Source organism: Schistocerca cancellata, chromosome 9, assembly GCF_023864275.1.
Source record: "Schistocerca cancellata isolate TAMUIC-IGC-003103 chromosome 9, iqSchCanc2.1, whole genome shotgun sequence".
Lineage (NCBI taxonomy): Eukaryota > Metazoa > Arthropoda > Insecta > Orthoptera > Acrididae > Schistocerca > Schistocerca cancellata.
In genome coordinates this window covers 188003665-188020085 of record NC_064634.1, presented here as the reverse complement: position 1 = coordinate 188020085, position 16421 = coordinate 188003665, and the positions used below count along the sequence as shown (strand labels likewise).

The 16421-nt window shown below is 41.1% G+C and overlaps 2 protein-coding genes across 4 annotated transcripts in view; one reads left to right on the top strand and one right to left on the bottom strand.

Annotated features, from left to right (window-relative positions):
* The window catches only part of LOC126100255 (dynein axonemal intermediate chain 7-like), an 844976-nt gene that overhangs the window by 422374 nt on the left and 406181 nt on the right, over nucleotides 1-16421 (bottom strand). The window lies entirely within an intron of this gene.
* The window catches only part of LOC126100253 (toll-like receptor 13), a 229344-nt gene that overhangs the window by 83256 nt on the left and 129667 nt on the right, over nucleotides 1-16421 (top strand). For all 3 annotated transcript variants that reach the window (XM_049910839.1, XM_049910837.1, XM_049910838.1), the window contains one exon: nucleotides 9756-10085. In XM_049910839.1, the coding sequence (XP_049766796.1) occupies nucleotides 9756-10085 (330 nt within the window). The remainder of the gene's footprint in view (nucleotides 1-9755; nucleotides 10086-16421) is intronic.

Genomic DNA, 16421 nt, shown 5'->3' with positions numbered 1-16421 from the left:
AGCAATTTGTAAGTTTCAAAACATTTGAGAGAATATTCCTAAAGCACTGGGGATAAGGTAAGCAGCTGAGGCTACAAAATCATTTTTTAAGTAGGCCAGAATACAAAGGTGGGATGGAAAGTATGAGGGAATTTTGTGTAAAGAAGCTAAACAAACTGGTTCATTTGGATTGTCTACTATATTTGTTGACTAAGGTTTCAACTTTGAAGAGAGGGCTGTGTTGTTCTTTGGAGCAAGAACTAATATCTAGTCACGATTGATTCTAAGGAAGAACTTCTTAACTTTATTGAAAATAAGGATAGGGCTCTCTGTTACAAGCCAATATATGTTGCACACAGTGACAGAAATCAGGATAAGCCTGTGTGATTTCATTTCAGGAGTCAGTATCCGGGATACCCATCATGCACAGATCTTCCGATAGCCAAGCAAAGCAATCATGCAACCCACACCTTCTTGTGAAATGCCAATTGTGCTTGCAGTCTCTCTCTGAGTGATATGACAATCATCCTGAATCGATCTGTCAAAATTTTGCTTGTGAAACTTGGTGGATGCTGTCACAGGACATCCAACTCTTTGTTTGTCATGCAGGTCAGATGTTCCCATCTCAACATCTTTAAACTTACTTGCCCAACAACACACAGTACTCACATCAACATAATCACCATAAACTACTTTCATTCTCTGATGAATCTCCTTTGGGGTGACACCTCCTGCTGTCAAGAATTCAATGACTGCGCATTGCTTAAATCGCATTGACAGACTGTCTGCGCAGGTTTCCATACTTTACACTGTAACTACACAACCGTTCAATGCTAAGGCTTCGCGCCAACTGGAGCTATAGAGAAGAGGCTACAGAACAAGCCAGTACCTGCCACATACCAATGCTGCCAACTGTTGAAGAGTTATGAAGGTGGAGGTATTACTTTTCAGTCAACCCTTGTATATTCCAGTCAATATGGTGTGCATTCACATAGTAATTTAACATTTTTCTTGTTATTCTATGTACCTATTCAGTTCTATTAATGGCCTGTGGATGAAGAGGACTTCTTCTTATCTTCTTCATGTACAATAACCAACACAGCTTCTTCAATATGTCAGACATGAAGTTTGCAGGCCAGTCCATTATCATGTCTGGTACTCCAAATGTCAATATCCAGTTGTTAACCATTGTTTGTGTGAATGTCACTACCTGCTGGTTCAGTGTAGTAGCCATCTCCACATACTTATAAAAAAAGACCTATTAATGTTAATAGGGATTAGTTTCCTGCTGAATGGTCCTAATACATCAGTCCCATATGTTTCAAATGGTTTTGATGCTTTTGGCATTGTCTGCAGTGGTACTTGTTTACGATTCAACTCAGCTCGGTGGGCACATGTTACAGAATTTCTCACATATTGATCTGCATCTGCTTTCTTTCCACTCCATCAGTATCTCTCAGCCACTCCCAGGTTTGTTGCTCTGCACCCTCCATGACCAGATAACTTGTGATCATATGCTTCCTTTGGAGTCCCTTCATTAAACTTCACCGGTGCCACTATCCATAGCCCTGGCAGAACAGTCCATTACATCTGCTAAACTGCAATTGTGTCCTCGTTTACAGTCACTGTCAGTGCTCTTTGCTGCCTACCAATCCACAAGGCTATGTCCCGGAACTTTCAACACTGCTACTTCCTTGCTTAATCAAGTGCTTCTTCCCCAGATGATGTACTACTTCTTAGTCAAACTTAGTAAGTGTTAGGTCCCATCTTGTCAGCCTGATAGGTTTGTCCTTCAGTCTCAATATCACTTCAGAGCAATGTGGTCAGTGACTACCTGAATTTTTTCCATGAAGATAACATCTAAAATATGTGGCATTATACATGAGGTTCAACATCTCCTCCATCACTGAATAGTTCTTCTCCACTGCATTCAGCTGTCTTGTTGTATAGACTACACAATGCTCTTTACTATTAATCTCTTGGTCTAAAACATACCCCAGAGCATGAGAAGATGTGTCACATGAGAAGATAAACTCCTTTACAAAGTCTGGAAATACTACAACAAGCATGGATGTCAAAACTCAACAAGCCTGGATGTCAAAACTCTTTTTAATTCCTCAAATGTACACTGACATACATCTGTACATATGAATGCCACACCTTTCCTTAGCCACTGTCTATGTGGTTGTGGTATGTCAGCAAAATCTTTCAACAGTTTTCTGTAATAACTTGAGAATCCCAAAAAAGATTGCAGTTCCTCAGTTGATTTAGGGACTGTGAACTCTCATACAGATTGCACTAGTCTTGGGTCTGTCCTCACTCTTTCTTTACTAATTATGTGGTTTAAAAACCATACCTCTTCCAATGCAAAATGACACTTCTCTGCACTCAGTGTCAGACAGACGGTACTCAACTTCTTAGACATTTCCTTCATACATGCTGCTTGATGTCTGTTGAGAATACAGTGATATCATCTAAGTAAACTAGATATTGGCACAGTTTCAAACCTCTAAACACTCTGTCTGTAACCTCTGAAATGCCACAGGCACATTTTTTCAATCCAAATGACATTAACTTGAACTGAAAGTGCCTCAACAGTACTGAAAATGCTGTCTTCTGTTGGTCTTCAGAATTCAAATTCACTGTCAGAAAGTATCGACACTGTCCCAAGTAATCAATGGTCTCAGTAATGGTTATGATCTCACTGTTCAGGTGACAATAATCACAGCAGAACTTGCACTGGCAGAATATCCATAGACTGTTTTGGTATAACCATGATTCCTGCACCCCATGGACTGCTACTCTCTTCTATTATTCCATGAGCTGACAACTGGTTAACAAAATGTACCATGAGAAACAATGAGTGGAGTGCATGATATGCGACCAGCTGCCACCTGGACAGGAACTGGTCGTGCCACTGGAGCTGACCTAGAATAGAAAGCTGCATCATAGCACTAAAGGGGGGGGGGGTCTTAGTGAGTAGAGCTGTTGCCCTTCCTTGGCCTCTGCTGGCAGGTCCATGTGGCGTCCTTGTCTGGCATAGCCCCAATGTCTGGTTAGGGCTGAGAGACTAAGAATCATTTTATTACAAAAACTTACAGTTTGCAGCAGCACACATGTGCATATCTGTCACTACCACTCGCATATCCTAAAACATGACTGCTACTGTCAGAGTGGAAATGTGTCTCACTGCTTGCTATGCTAGTCTGTGCAGTACCTCTGAGTTTGCTGTTTCAGCAAGCTAATGTGCCTTGCAAAATTGTATTCATCTTGTTGAATTATTAGATGACATCATCCCACACTCGCCTGCTGTCAATGTTGTTGCTATATACTGCTCAGGCTCACACTAATATACCCATATATGGTCGAAATGTGACAATATTTTGAAGAAATTTGAGACAAACTTATAGGATCATAACAAGTTTGTATAGCTTATACACTATGTGATCAAAAGTATCCAGACACCCCCAAAAACATACTTTTTTCCTATTAGCTGCATTGTGCTCTCACTTACTGCCAAGTACTCCATATCAGCTACCTCAGTAGTCATTAGACATCGTGAGAGCAGAATGGGGTGCTCTGCAGAAATCATGGACTTCTAATGTGGTCAGGTATTTGGGTGTCACGTGTGTCATACATCTGTACAGGAGATTTCCACACTCCTAAACATCCCTAGGTACTCTGTTTCTGATGTGATAGTGAAGTGGAAATGTGAAGGGATAGATACAGCACAAAAGCATACAGGCTGACCTTGTCTGTTGACTGACATAGATCACCAACAGTTGAAGAGAGTTGTAATGTGTAATAGGCAGGCGTCTATCCAGACCATCACACAGGAATTCCAAATTGCATCAGGATCCACTGCAAGTACTATGACAGTTAGGTGGGAGATGAGTGAACTTGGAGTTCATGGCCGAGCGGCTGCTCATAAGCCACACATCACTCCGGTAAATGCCAAATGATGCCTTGCTTGGTGTAAGGAGCTTAAACATTGGATGATTGAACAGTGGAGAAACACTGTGTGGAGTGACAAATCATGGCACACAATGTGGCAATCGGATGGCAGGGTGTAGGTATGGCAAATACCTGGTGAACGCCATCTTCCAGTGTGTGTATGCCAACAGTAAAATTCAGAGGTGGTCGTGTATGGTGTTGCCATGTTTTGCACTCCTTGTTGTTTTCCTTGGCACTATCACAGCATTGGTGTACATTGGTGTTTTAAGCAACTCCTTGCTTCCCACTGTTAAGGAGAAATTTGGAGATGGCGATTGCATCTTTCAGCACGATCGAGCACATGTTCAAAAGGCACGCACGGCCTGTGACGGAGTGGTTACATGACAGTAACATCCCTGTAATGGACTGGCTTGCACAGAGTCCTGACCTGAATCCTACAGAACACCTTTAGGATGTTTTGGAACACTGACTTCATGCCAAGCCTCACTGACCAACGTCAGTACCTCTCCTCAATGCAGCATTCCATGAAGAATGGGCTGCCATTCCCCAACAAACCTTCCAGCACTTGGCTGAACATATGCCTGTGGGAATGGAAGCTGTCATCAAGGCTACAAGTGGTCCAACACCATATTGAATTTCAGCATTACCGATGGAGGGTGCCACAAACTTTTAAGTCATTTTCAGCCAGGTGTCTGGATACTTTAGATCACACAGTGTATGCAGAAGACATGTTCAGGTCACTTTAAAGGGAATCTGTGGAAGAAAGGGGACAATGTTCTCCTAAAATGCTGCCGGATAATGCTAGAGAACTGTGCAAAATTTCTGCTACCTCCTTCATATACCTTACTCAGCAAACATGAATGTAAAATAAAAGCACACTTTTGTTTCTCCATCACACCATATATGAAAAGAACAGGACAAGGAATATCTAATACTGGTTTGAAGTATTCCTTGGTATGCAATGAACAGTGGCTTGCAGACTATACATGCAGCAGCAGATCAAATTAAACATTTCAGTGCATGCAAAATTGCATGAAAGTCTTCTGGAAACAGTTCAAGATTAACATTCCTTCAAAAGGAAAGGAATCTGCAGTAGACAAAATGGAAACAACATCACTGCTATGGTCCTGATTTCAGCAGAAAGTTTGTTAAGTGTTACATAATGACATAATGTCTGTGTAGTAAATGTTGTGTGCACAGTGTTTGGTAATGCTGGGATTGTTTCTGCTATAAGATCATAATGAAGTATCTGCCCAAACCTTGTCAAAATAGATCGAAAAGCATGAAAATCCCAGTATAGGGGGTGTTACTAAACTCCCTTTGCAAGCTTTCAGACCTTATAGTGAGGACCACATGTTGCTTGTCACCTGGCTCCACTTACAAACCGAGCGAGGTGGCGCAGTGGTTAGCACACTGGACTCGCATTCGGGAGGACGACGGTTCAATCCCGTCTCCGGCCATCCTGATTTAGGTTTTCCGTGATTTCCCTAAATCACTTTAGGCAAATGCTGGGATGGATCCTTTGAAAGGGCACGGCCGATTTCCTTCCCCATCCTTCCCTAACCCGAGCTTGCACTCCGTCTCTAATGACCTCGTTGTCGATGGGACGTTAAACACTAATCTCCTCCTCCTCCTCCTCCTCCTCCACTTACAAGTAAGACTCAGTGTGTCAACTACTGACACCAACACAGATCCGATAGCTCCCTATTCTGTTCTGGTACACACGACACTGTTCTCAGATCCTGCAGCATCCACCACCCAAATAAACTATGCCAGCAGGCCTTCCATAAGTCCCATAAAGGTCTTATAAATCAAATATTTCCAGTGACCCCACAGGTAGTAATCTACCAGGTTCAAGTTGGGAGATTGTACAGGCCAAACACATGGGTTACTTGCTCAAACTGTTGGTTCAGATGATCTTAGACCACACATGAAAAAAGTGGTAGTGTGCCATCATGTTGAAACCACATGCAGTGGCTCATTTTCCAAGTGCCCATGCAGTATGCTGTCAAGGCAAGTATGTAGTAATGAGATGTGGTGGAAGATATGGACCAATCACATGTCCATTTAGGAACTCTGCCCAAATATTCAGAACATATCATTCCTGAAACCCATGGGTGTGTGCAGCGTGCAGGTTTCCATGAGCCCAAACAGGACTGTTGTGGGAACTGAGAACATCTTCCCTGGAGAACTTGGCTTCAAATGTGAAAAGTGTTGTGGTTGGCAGGAGAGCCAACACCGTGTTACTAGAGGAGGCCAAAATGCACGCGTTTTAGCTAACGCAGGCTGGCGTGAGGTCTGGAACAGGACAAGGAAATTAGAATTTGGAAAAACGGATGTAGCTGGTGGAATACTTAACTTTAATCCATTAATGGTGAATGTCACTCTTGATGGTACATGATTCACAATATCAATAGTAACTGAACATGGCGCCTTGCTAGGTCGTAACAAATAATGTAGCTGAAGGCTATACTAAACTATCGTCTCAACAAATGAGAGCGTATTTAGTCAGTGAACCATCACTAGCAAAGTTGGCTGTACAACGGGTGAATGCTAGGAAGTCTCCCTAGACCTGCCGTGTATGCGGCGCTCGGTCTGCAGTCACTGATAGTGGCGACACGCGGGCCCGACGTATACTACCGGACTGCGGCCGATTTAAAGGCTACCACCTAGCAAGTGTGGTGTCTGGCGGTGACACCACAAAAAGAATCTGCCTTGGGAAGTTGGGCCCATACATAAAACAGTGCAAGAACCACCAGCAGAATAGGGTTTTTGATGCAAACTCCTGTGGCTGCACTGCTGTACCTTACAGCAGTGGTACAGAGGCAGCTACTGCTCATGCAGAATATGCCAGGCAGTTAGGTGATTCACATTCAGTCTACCTACTATGTTTCTGATCCTAATTATCACATCCTCATCCACTACATGGAGTAAGGCATCTTCAGCCTTGGGTGTATGATGTTGCCTTGGAGCACCACATTCAACTCTGCTGATGGTGAATGTACTCAGCCCTGGGGCCCGTTGGTACACTGTACTAAAGAGGGAGTGCATACATGTCTGGAAATGTGGAAAATGCATTGCATACAACTTACAAGTAGCCCCCCCCCCACTCCCCAATTGAACTGAACATCATCATATAAGCACATCATATCTGCATATTACACAAACTTGTAGTTCATTGTCAGCAGCAACACATTGAAAATGAATTGTACATAAAGCTTGCATTCTGTACTGTAGTGAATGATTACTACTGTACAGTTATACAGTATGAACAAATATCGCAAGCACAAGACTGGGTACAAACCTCTATAGGTGAGCAAAGTATGAAGAAAGACCGCAAGCACAGCAGTCGGTACAAATCTCTCTGGGGAGATCACAAACTCAACTGAATGGCAGGTAAACAAACCTGAAATGGGTGTGGGACATCAGGCGATAGGTGGTTGGTAACATATGTAATAATATAGTCAGTTGCATCAGACTTATGTTGTGGTATTTTGCTCATAGCAGGAAAATAGTACAGTTCTGCACATGAGTTTCTATGCTAAATCTGAAAATCTGGGTCTCCACTATGAGTCCTCAGTGTCTTTATTGGACATTTAGTTACATGTTGTTGTTGTTGTTGTGGTCTTCAGTCCTGAGACTGGTTTGATGCAGCTCTCCATGCTACTCTATCCTGTGCAAGCTTCTTCATCTCCCAGTACCTACTGCAACCTACATCCTTCTGAATCTGCTTAGTGTATTCATCTCTTGGTCTCCCTCTATGATTTTTACCCTCCATGCTGCCCTCCAGTACTAAATTGGTGATCCCTTGATGCCTCAGAACATGTACTACCAACCGATCCCTTCTTCTGGTCAAGTTGTGCCACAAACTCCTCTTCTATTCAATACCTCCTCATTAGTTATTTGATCTACCCATCTAATCTTCAGCATTCTTCTGTAGCACCAAATTTCGAAAGCTTCTATTCTCTTCTTGTCTAAACTATTTATCGTCCATGTTTCACTTACATACATGGCTACACTCCATACAAATACTTTCAGAAACAACTTCCTGACACTTAAATCTATACTCGATGTTAACAAATTTCTCTTCTTCAAAAACGCTTTTCCTTGCCATTGCCAGTCTACATTTTATATCCTCTCTACTTCGACCTTCATCAGTTATTTTGCTCCCCAAATAGCAAAACTCCTTTACTACTTTAAGTGTCTCATTTCCTAATCTAATTCCCTCAGCATCACCCGACTTAATTCGACTACATTCGATTATCCTTGTTTTGCTTTTGTTGATGTTCATCTTATACCCTCCTTTCAAGATGCTGTCCATTCCATTCAACTGCTCTTCCAAGTCCTTTGCTGTCTCTGACAGAATTTCAGTGTCATAGGCGAACCTCAAAATTTTTATTTCTTCTCCACGGATTTTAATACCTACTCCAAACTTTTCTTTTGTTTTCTTTACTGCTTACTCAATATACAGATTGAATAGCATTGGGGAGAGGCTACAACCCTGTCTCACCCCCTTCCCAACCACTGCTTCTCTTTCATGTCCCTCGACTCTTATAACTGCCATCTGGTTTCTGTGCAAATTGTAAATAGCCTTTTGCTCCCTGTATTTTACCCCTGCCACCTTCAGAATTTGAAAGAGAGTATCCCAGTCAACATTGTCAAAAGCTTTCTCAAAGTCTACAAATGCTAGAAATGTAGGTTTGCCTTTCCTTAATCTTTCTTCTAAGATAAGTTGTAGGGTCAGTATTGCCTCACGTGTTCCAACATTTCTACGGAATCCAAACTGATCTTTCCCGAGGTCAACTTCTACCAGTTTTCCCATTCGTCTGTAAAGAATTCACATTAGTATTTTGCAGCTGTGACTTATTAAACTGATAGTTCAGTAATTTTCACATCTGTCAACACCTGCTTTCTTTGGGATTGGAATTATTATTCTCTTCTTGAAGTCTGAGGGGATTTCACCTGTCTCATATATCTTGCTCACCAGATGGTAGAGTTTTGTCAGGACTGCCTCTCCTAAGGCCGTCAGTAGTTCTAATGGAATGTTGTCTACTCCCGGGGCCTTGTTTTGACTTAGGTCTTTCAGTGCTCTGTCAAACTCTTCACGCAGTATCATGTCTCCCATTTCATCTTTGTCTACCTCCACTTCCATTTCCATAATATTGTACTCAAGAACATCGCCCCTGTATAGACCCTCTATATACTCCTTCCACCTTTCTGCTTTCCCTTCTTTGCTTAGAACTGGGTTTCCATCTGAGCTCTTGATGTTCATGCAAGTGGTTCTCTTTTCTCCAAAGGTCTCTTTAATTTTCCTGTGGGCAGTATCTATCTTACCCCTCATGAGATAAGTGAGATGGTTACATACTGTATATGAATTATGATTTTGTTGTTCTTAAACTGTAACACCACAGCATGTCTATTATCCTAAATGTAATCCATAGATGAATAAACCTACTACTACTAACACCACCACTACTAATACTAAATGACAACCAATCACCTTTTCTGCTTATGACAGGCTAATGTGACCTAAAATACTGTATAACTCATGTTCACTCAGATGGTCTGTAATTGTTATTATCAACTGTATATATTCAGCCTGTATAGTGGCACATTCTGCCAACTGTGCTGTATTTTATTTTATGCTTCTTCTTTTATGATGAAAAACTTTTTTGGTGTATTTTGGCACCCTGTTCTGATTTTCATTAATTTTATTTCATTACCTAAATAAAGCACTTTTTATATTTAACTGCAGTTTTAAGTTTAATCACTCATTTTTGTATTGTTCAATTTTCATGATTAAACTCTTAATATAATTACAGGTGGCACAGTTCTGATGTGTTGCAGCAATACAATATCAAGAGAAGCTGTAAGAAATGCTCCAGTGGAAACAATGTATTTGCAAATTTGGAATACCAGAACTGACCATATATTCCAGAACATAACTGTCAGGGCAGTATACATTAAATTATTTGAAACTACAATTGAAGAAGGTGCATTCAAGGGCTCAGAGGATATTGAAACACTGGATATAACAGACAGCCATTTTGGGCATATGAAAAGGATGGATCTGATATTTGAAGGTCTTCATAAGCTGAAAGCTCTGTATTTGGATAACAATGGAATCACAACATGGGATACCACTGATACTGGTAATTTTTTCCAGTATTTTACTAATTCAACTTTTGTCTTCAATTACTGCTTAGAAGTTTCCCAAATACAGCACAAAATCATACATTCATTCATTTGCATTTGTTCATGTGACACCTCACACAAATAGAAGTCAAGTCATTGATTCATTGTGTTCAATAGAAGGTACTAAATTCGTATTTGGAAGAAGCAGGATTCAAATCCTCAACCACTAAGGCAGAGTGATGTTCTCCATGGTTCCCTGGAATTGATTAAAGCTAATGCCAGGATGGTTCCTTGAAAAAACACAGCAGATTTCCTTCCTCATCATTATCCTTGCACTCCTTCCCTAACAGTCACGTCATCCAATAGGACCTTAAGATTAATCTTCCTTTTTAGGTCTGCAGCTCTCACAATGAAGGAGAACTTTTCAGAGATGTGAAATGAGTGAAGGTAGCTTCTAATTAAGTGTAGCATACGTTAGAAACTAAATTAATATTTCACAATTGTTAGAATACATGCAACTCTATTGTGGGGATTACAAGCCACTGGTTAAGAAAAAGGTGCTTCACATTCAGTTATGTTAAACAAAACAATAAGCTGTTTCATATTCTGTTATGTTAAATAACTGATGAATAGAACAGAACCTTTATTGCTACAAGGTATGTAATACACAATAAATACAGTGAAACATTGGTGACTAGTCAATGATTACAACTGTAGGCCTAAATAGGTATATATAAATGTGCATTTGCCATACCCACAACCTGCTATATCAGATTACCACATTGTATAGCATGATTTGTCACTCCACACAACTTTTCTCCACTGTTCAATTGTCCAACGTTTAAGCTCCTTACACCAAGCAAGTCATTGTTTGGCATTTACCGGCATGATGTGTGCCTTATGAGCAGCCGCTCGACCATGAAATCCAAGTTCTCTCATCTCCTTCCTAACTGTCATAGTACATGCAATGGATCCTGATGGAGTTTGGAATTCCTGTGTAATGGTCTTGGATACATGTCTGCCTATTACACATTATGACCCTCTTCGACTGTCGGCGATCTCTATCAGTCAACAGACAAGGTCGACCTGTACCCTTTTGTGCTGTGCTTGTCCCTTCACGTTTCCACTTCACTATCACATCAGAAACAGTGGACCTAGGGTTGTTTAGGAGTGTGGAAATCTCATGTACAGACATACGACACAAGTGACACCCAATCACCTGACCCCATTTGAAGTGAATGCGTTCCGTGGAGTGCCCCATTCTGCTCTCCCATGATGCCTAATGACTACTGAGGTCGCTGATATGGAGTACCTGGCAGTAGGTGGCAGCACAATGCAGCTAAAAACATATGTATTTGGGGGTGTCCAGATACTTTTGATCACATAGTGTACCTTCCATACAGTCTATCCATTGATGAATGTTGCATCTTTAGTGACACAGCGATGTGGGACAGTAGTTAGAACATTCGACTCACGTTCAGGAGGACAATGGTTCAAACTCACCTCTGGCAATTCAGATTTAGGTTTTCCATGATTTCCCTAAATCACTTCAGGCAAATGCTGGAATGGTTCCTTTGAAAGGGCCCAGCCAGCTTTATTTCCCATCCTCTCCTAATCCAGTGGGACCAATGACCTCACTGTTTGGCTCCCTCCCACAAATCAACCAAAGAACCACCCCAAATTTGCCAAGGGTCTAATTGAGCCCTTCAAAGACTGAAATTACCCTCCAAAGCTTCTACAGAAACAGATTTCTCCTGGCTTGTGGCTCCAGTCAAATACCACCTCCCACATTCTCACCATCCAGTCGCAAAGAAGCACTTCTCTGATAACTCAGTACCACCCATGACTGGACTACTGAATCATATTCTCCACCAGGGTTTTGATTTTCTCTTGCATTGCCTAGGAATGAGGAAGTCTTAACCACTCTCCTCTCCACCCTTACCTCAGTGCAACTCCACCACCCACCAAACATATACAGTGTCATTGTCAATCCCTACTCCCCCCTTGCTCCAAACTCTTGCCTCATGGCTCATATCTCTGCAACAGTACTAGATGCAAAATCTGCCACGTGATCTGAAAGCTAATCTGCAACCACTGCAATGCTTTCTACATGGGTATGATGACTAACAAATTTCCAGAATGAGATTTTCACTCTGCAGTGGAGTGTGTGCTGATATGAAACTTCCTGGCAGATTAAAACTGTGTGATGGACCGAGACTCAAACTCAGGACCTTTGCCTTTCGTGGGCAAGTGCTCTGCCATCTGAGCTACCCAAGCATGACTCAGAGACGAGGTACTGGCGGAAGTGAAGCTGTGAGGACAGGGTGTGAGTTGTGCTTGGGTAGCTCAGATGGTAGAGCACTTGCCCGCGAAAGTCAAAGGTCCCAAGTTCGAGTCTCAGTCTGGCACACAGTTTTAATCTGGCAGGAAGTTTTGACTAACAAGTTATCTGTCAACATGAATGGCCACCATCAGTCTGTGGCCAAGAGATACTGGACCACACAACTGCTGAACATGCTGCCCAACACAATGTGCTTCACTTCAGTGACTGCTTCACATCCTCACAACACCAGCTTTTCTAAACCTCACAGTTGGTAATTCTTCCTATGATATAGCATTTGTTCCTGTAACCCACCAGGCTTCAACCTTCTCTGGTCACTGCTCTTCACCTATGTATCCCCTTCCCTGCTCCCCCTCCAGCAGTTCACATGCCTTCTACCACGCCAGCACACAGTCTAGTCTTTTCCTTTCCTGTACTTATCTCCTCTCCCTTTCTGCTATCTGCCCCCCTTTCCCCTCCCTAAAAATGACTCCTGGCTCTGTACTTAGCAGCCCTACCCTGTCTACACCATATTCCTGCATTCTCTCACAGACAGGACAACACCATCCTCCCATCACTATCCTACTATTCCTCCTCCACCTCACCACATGCTACCTCCTTACCACCACCACCACCACCCATCCCAGACTGCTGCTCACATCAGACACAGTAGATGTTCAGTCAGACTACTGCAGCTGGGACAGCGGCCATGTACGTCTGAATTGGGGTTGTGTGAATGTGTGTATGTTTTCTATTTCCAAAGACCAAAAGCTTAAATGTTTAGCAGCCTTTGCATTGTGCCTGTCTGCAACTCAGCATTGTATCCTTTTTGTAATGTTGCTATTATTCCATCCTGGACTTTCCATAGTGTAATCTATGCCTTGTTTCACTTTTTTAGCTTAATAGAGCTGTATTCCATGTGTCCGTGTAAATATAGAAGAAAATGTCAATAAGTCAAGGCTTTTGTATAATGATTGCCTATTGTTTGTTCCCATTACAGTTCTAATGATTTTTTCTGTAGCTAGAACACTCTGCGGAGTTTGCTTTTCCAGCACCCCTAAAATTATATTGTATCTAATAACACTCATTGCAAAAACAGAACTGTTTAATAACTTCACTAAGCAATCCATGTCACCAGTCTATGATAAGTTTTTGTTTATAGTAACTCCAAGAAATTTAACAGAGTCTGTAGTGTTCAGTCATTTGACATCATAATCTAATTGTGATATACAGGGTTTCTGCATCAAAATGCACTACTTTTTGAGGCAGTTTAAAACCAGTAATTCTTTTTTGTTTTAGGCCTGACTTGTTCATAGGGTGTAGAAGGAGCTAAATTTGTTGCCTAATTTTTGCCAATGTTTGTTGCATTTTTGTTTTGTTTCATTGTCTGTTCAAGAGAAAATGGTGCCAGTTCAGGCATAACTGCAAACTGTGCTTTGCTACACAGAGTTACAATCAGTTGTTATGATGCAAAGACAGTTTGGTCTGTTTGCAAGAAAGTAGAACTAGATACCAATTGGATAAAAATATGGAAAGTGCAGTTTCTGAACACTGGCAGCATTCTGAAGCAGCATGCAGAGGGACTGGCATAATAACAAGCTGAGAACGTCTGCCAAGAGTTCCAGTGGAGTCCACACAGATCAATATGTCAGGTTTCACATGAACTTCAAATACCATGTGCAATTACTTATAAGATCCTCAAAAAGCAGTTGCATCTGTACTCATACAAGGTGCAGATTCTGCTGATCATAAAACCTAATCACAAACAATGATGATACAGATTTGCATGTGAAATGCTTAGCCGAATTGACAAGAATCCTACTTTCTATTCATGCATAATGTTCTGTAATGACTAAATTTCATTTCTTTGGATTTATGAATAAGAATAATTTTGTGTTGTCTCATTGTCCCTGTAGAGCTGTACCATGGGAAGCAAGGATAGGATGTTGTTTGGTGGCCGGTATCCTCTTTCTACAACACAGCTGCATACATATATTAATTGGGTTCTTTATTCATAAGAATAATAAAGCTACTTAACTTAAGCTAGTTGTTGTGGTACAAGCTCTTCTATAATAGTCTATGATAGCCTCACTGCTGTTGAAGTAGAAGTCCCACATTGCACTCTACTCTGGTTGCCAGGTAATGACAGAGCTAGAGGCTGAGCTAACTGTGACTGGGGCTTCCACTGGGATGCAACTACTTACTCACTGGATGAGTGACTGGGCCCTCCAGTCCACGGGGGCAATTTAAATACTAGCGGTCCAGAGGATGTTAGTGGCGTGTTAGTTGCCAGTCTATTTGGCCTCTCTCCTGATAGGCACGTTGCTTGCACCCACTATCGATCTTCTCACAACCTCTTTGCTGCCTGCTGTGCTGGTGTCAGCTTACTCCAGCACATTCAACATTTACATTTGGGGGTCACAGAATTCACACAGTATCAGGGAAAAGGTGTGAGGTAGCCCAAAAGTGAGAAGTGAATGTTTGGTGTGGCCTCGTGTGCAACAAGAAAACTGAACCATTTTTCTTTGCCAAGGAGACAGTCACAGGAACAATGTACCTATAAATGTTGCAGAACACCTGCACCAGTTTTGACAAGATGGTGCTCACCCTCACTGGTCACTGGATGTTTAGGAAACTCTGAATGAAACATATCCAATATGTTGTATTGGACATGATGGACCTGTAAAATGATCTTCATGTTCTCAAACCATTGTATTTTTTTTCTCTGGGGCTACATGAAGGACAGTATGTCTGCCACTGTAGTGTGGGATCTCCATACTCTGATTTGGAATGCATTGGTACCATACATCTGGAAAATTGCAGTGTATCTGGATGGAAATCAAATGCAGACTTGACATTCTTTGTGCCACAATAGTGGTTGTGCTGAAATGTTCTGATTTGATGTTTTTTCTTTTCTTTTTTTTTCTCGGAAATTTAACTTGACATATCACTTAAGTTTGAGAAGGAAATAAATTTATTTCATTTAATTTTGTGTTAGGAGCAAATTAAAAATAGAGCATTTCAGTGTAGACACTCTGTACATTCAGCAGTTTGTTTGGTTCTGAAATGTACAATTTGTGTTTTTGTATGGTTCAGTTACATAGCAATATTATTTATCCAAGTTTCAAGTTTTTGAAGTGTTTATTTTGTATTCTGTGCTAGTTACTCTTAAATTTTTACAGTGAACTACTGCTGCTGTCTGCCTATAGAACTATTTATGAGGTTATCTCACATGACATGTTGTTTATGTAATACAGGGACAGTAATGGGCCTAGTATGGACTCCTAGGGTACACCTGCTTGTATCTCCTTCCATCTACAGTGGGCTCTCACACCTTTTTGTTTTATAACTAACCTCTGTTTTCCGTTTTTGAGACATGATGAGAACCCTCTTTAGGATTTCCTAAGGAAACCATAAGCAGCTACTCTGTGAAGCAGCAGCTTATGGTTTACCTTATCAAATTCCTTAGTGAGCTCACAAAATATACTGCATATGCACTTCTTGTTGTTACAAGATTTGCTTATTTTAGTGATTAGTTTATTAATAATGTGCACAGTAGTTTGACCCCTTCTTAAATCCATGTTGCTTATTTTGGATAATGTTATGTTTTTTGTTATACATTTTTAACTGATTACAGACTGTTTGCTCTGACATTGATACTAGGTGGAAATTTTCTATCTCATCTTGTCTGCTCCTTTTGTGGATAATTGAACTTCTGTATATTTCAACCTGTTATAAATGCAGTATTCATCAAATGATTGATTTGTTATATAGTAGAGCATTTTATTTTTGTTAGAATTTCATGTCATCCCACAGATTTAAAATTTTTTTAAAAGTATTTTATAACACCAACCTCTTAATGACAGGATACATGAGTAAATTTAAATTTATCAGACCTATGTTGCATTGTATTGGGATTTATGTGAAGAGGAGAGAAGTGCATAGTGCATTTTATTTGAAGTTACAAAGTACCTTTTGATTTCTTGACAGATTTGTCTGGGGTTTGTAATAGTGTCCCCATCAATTTCTACTT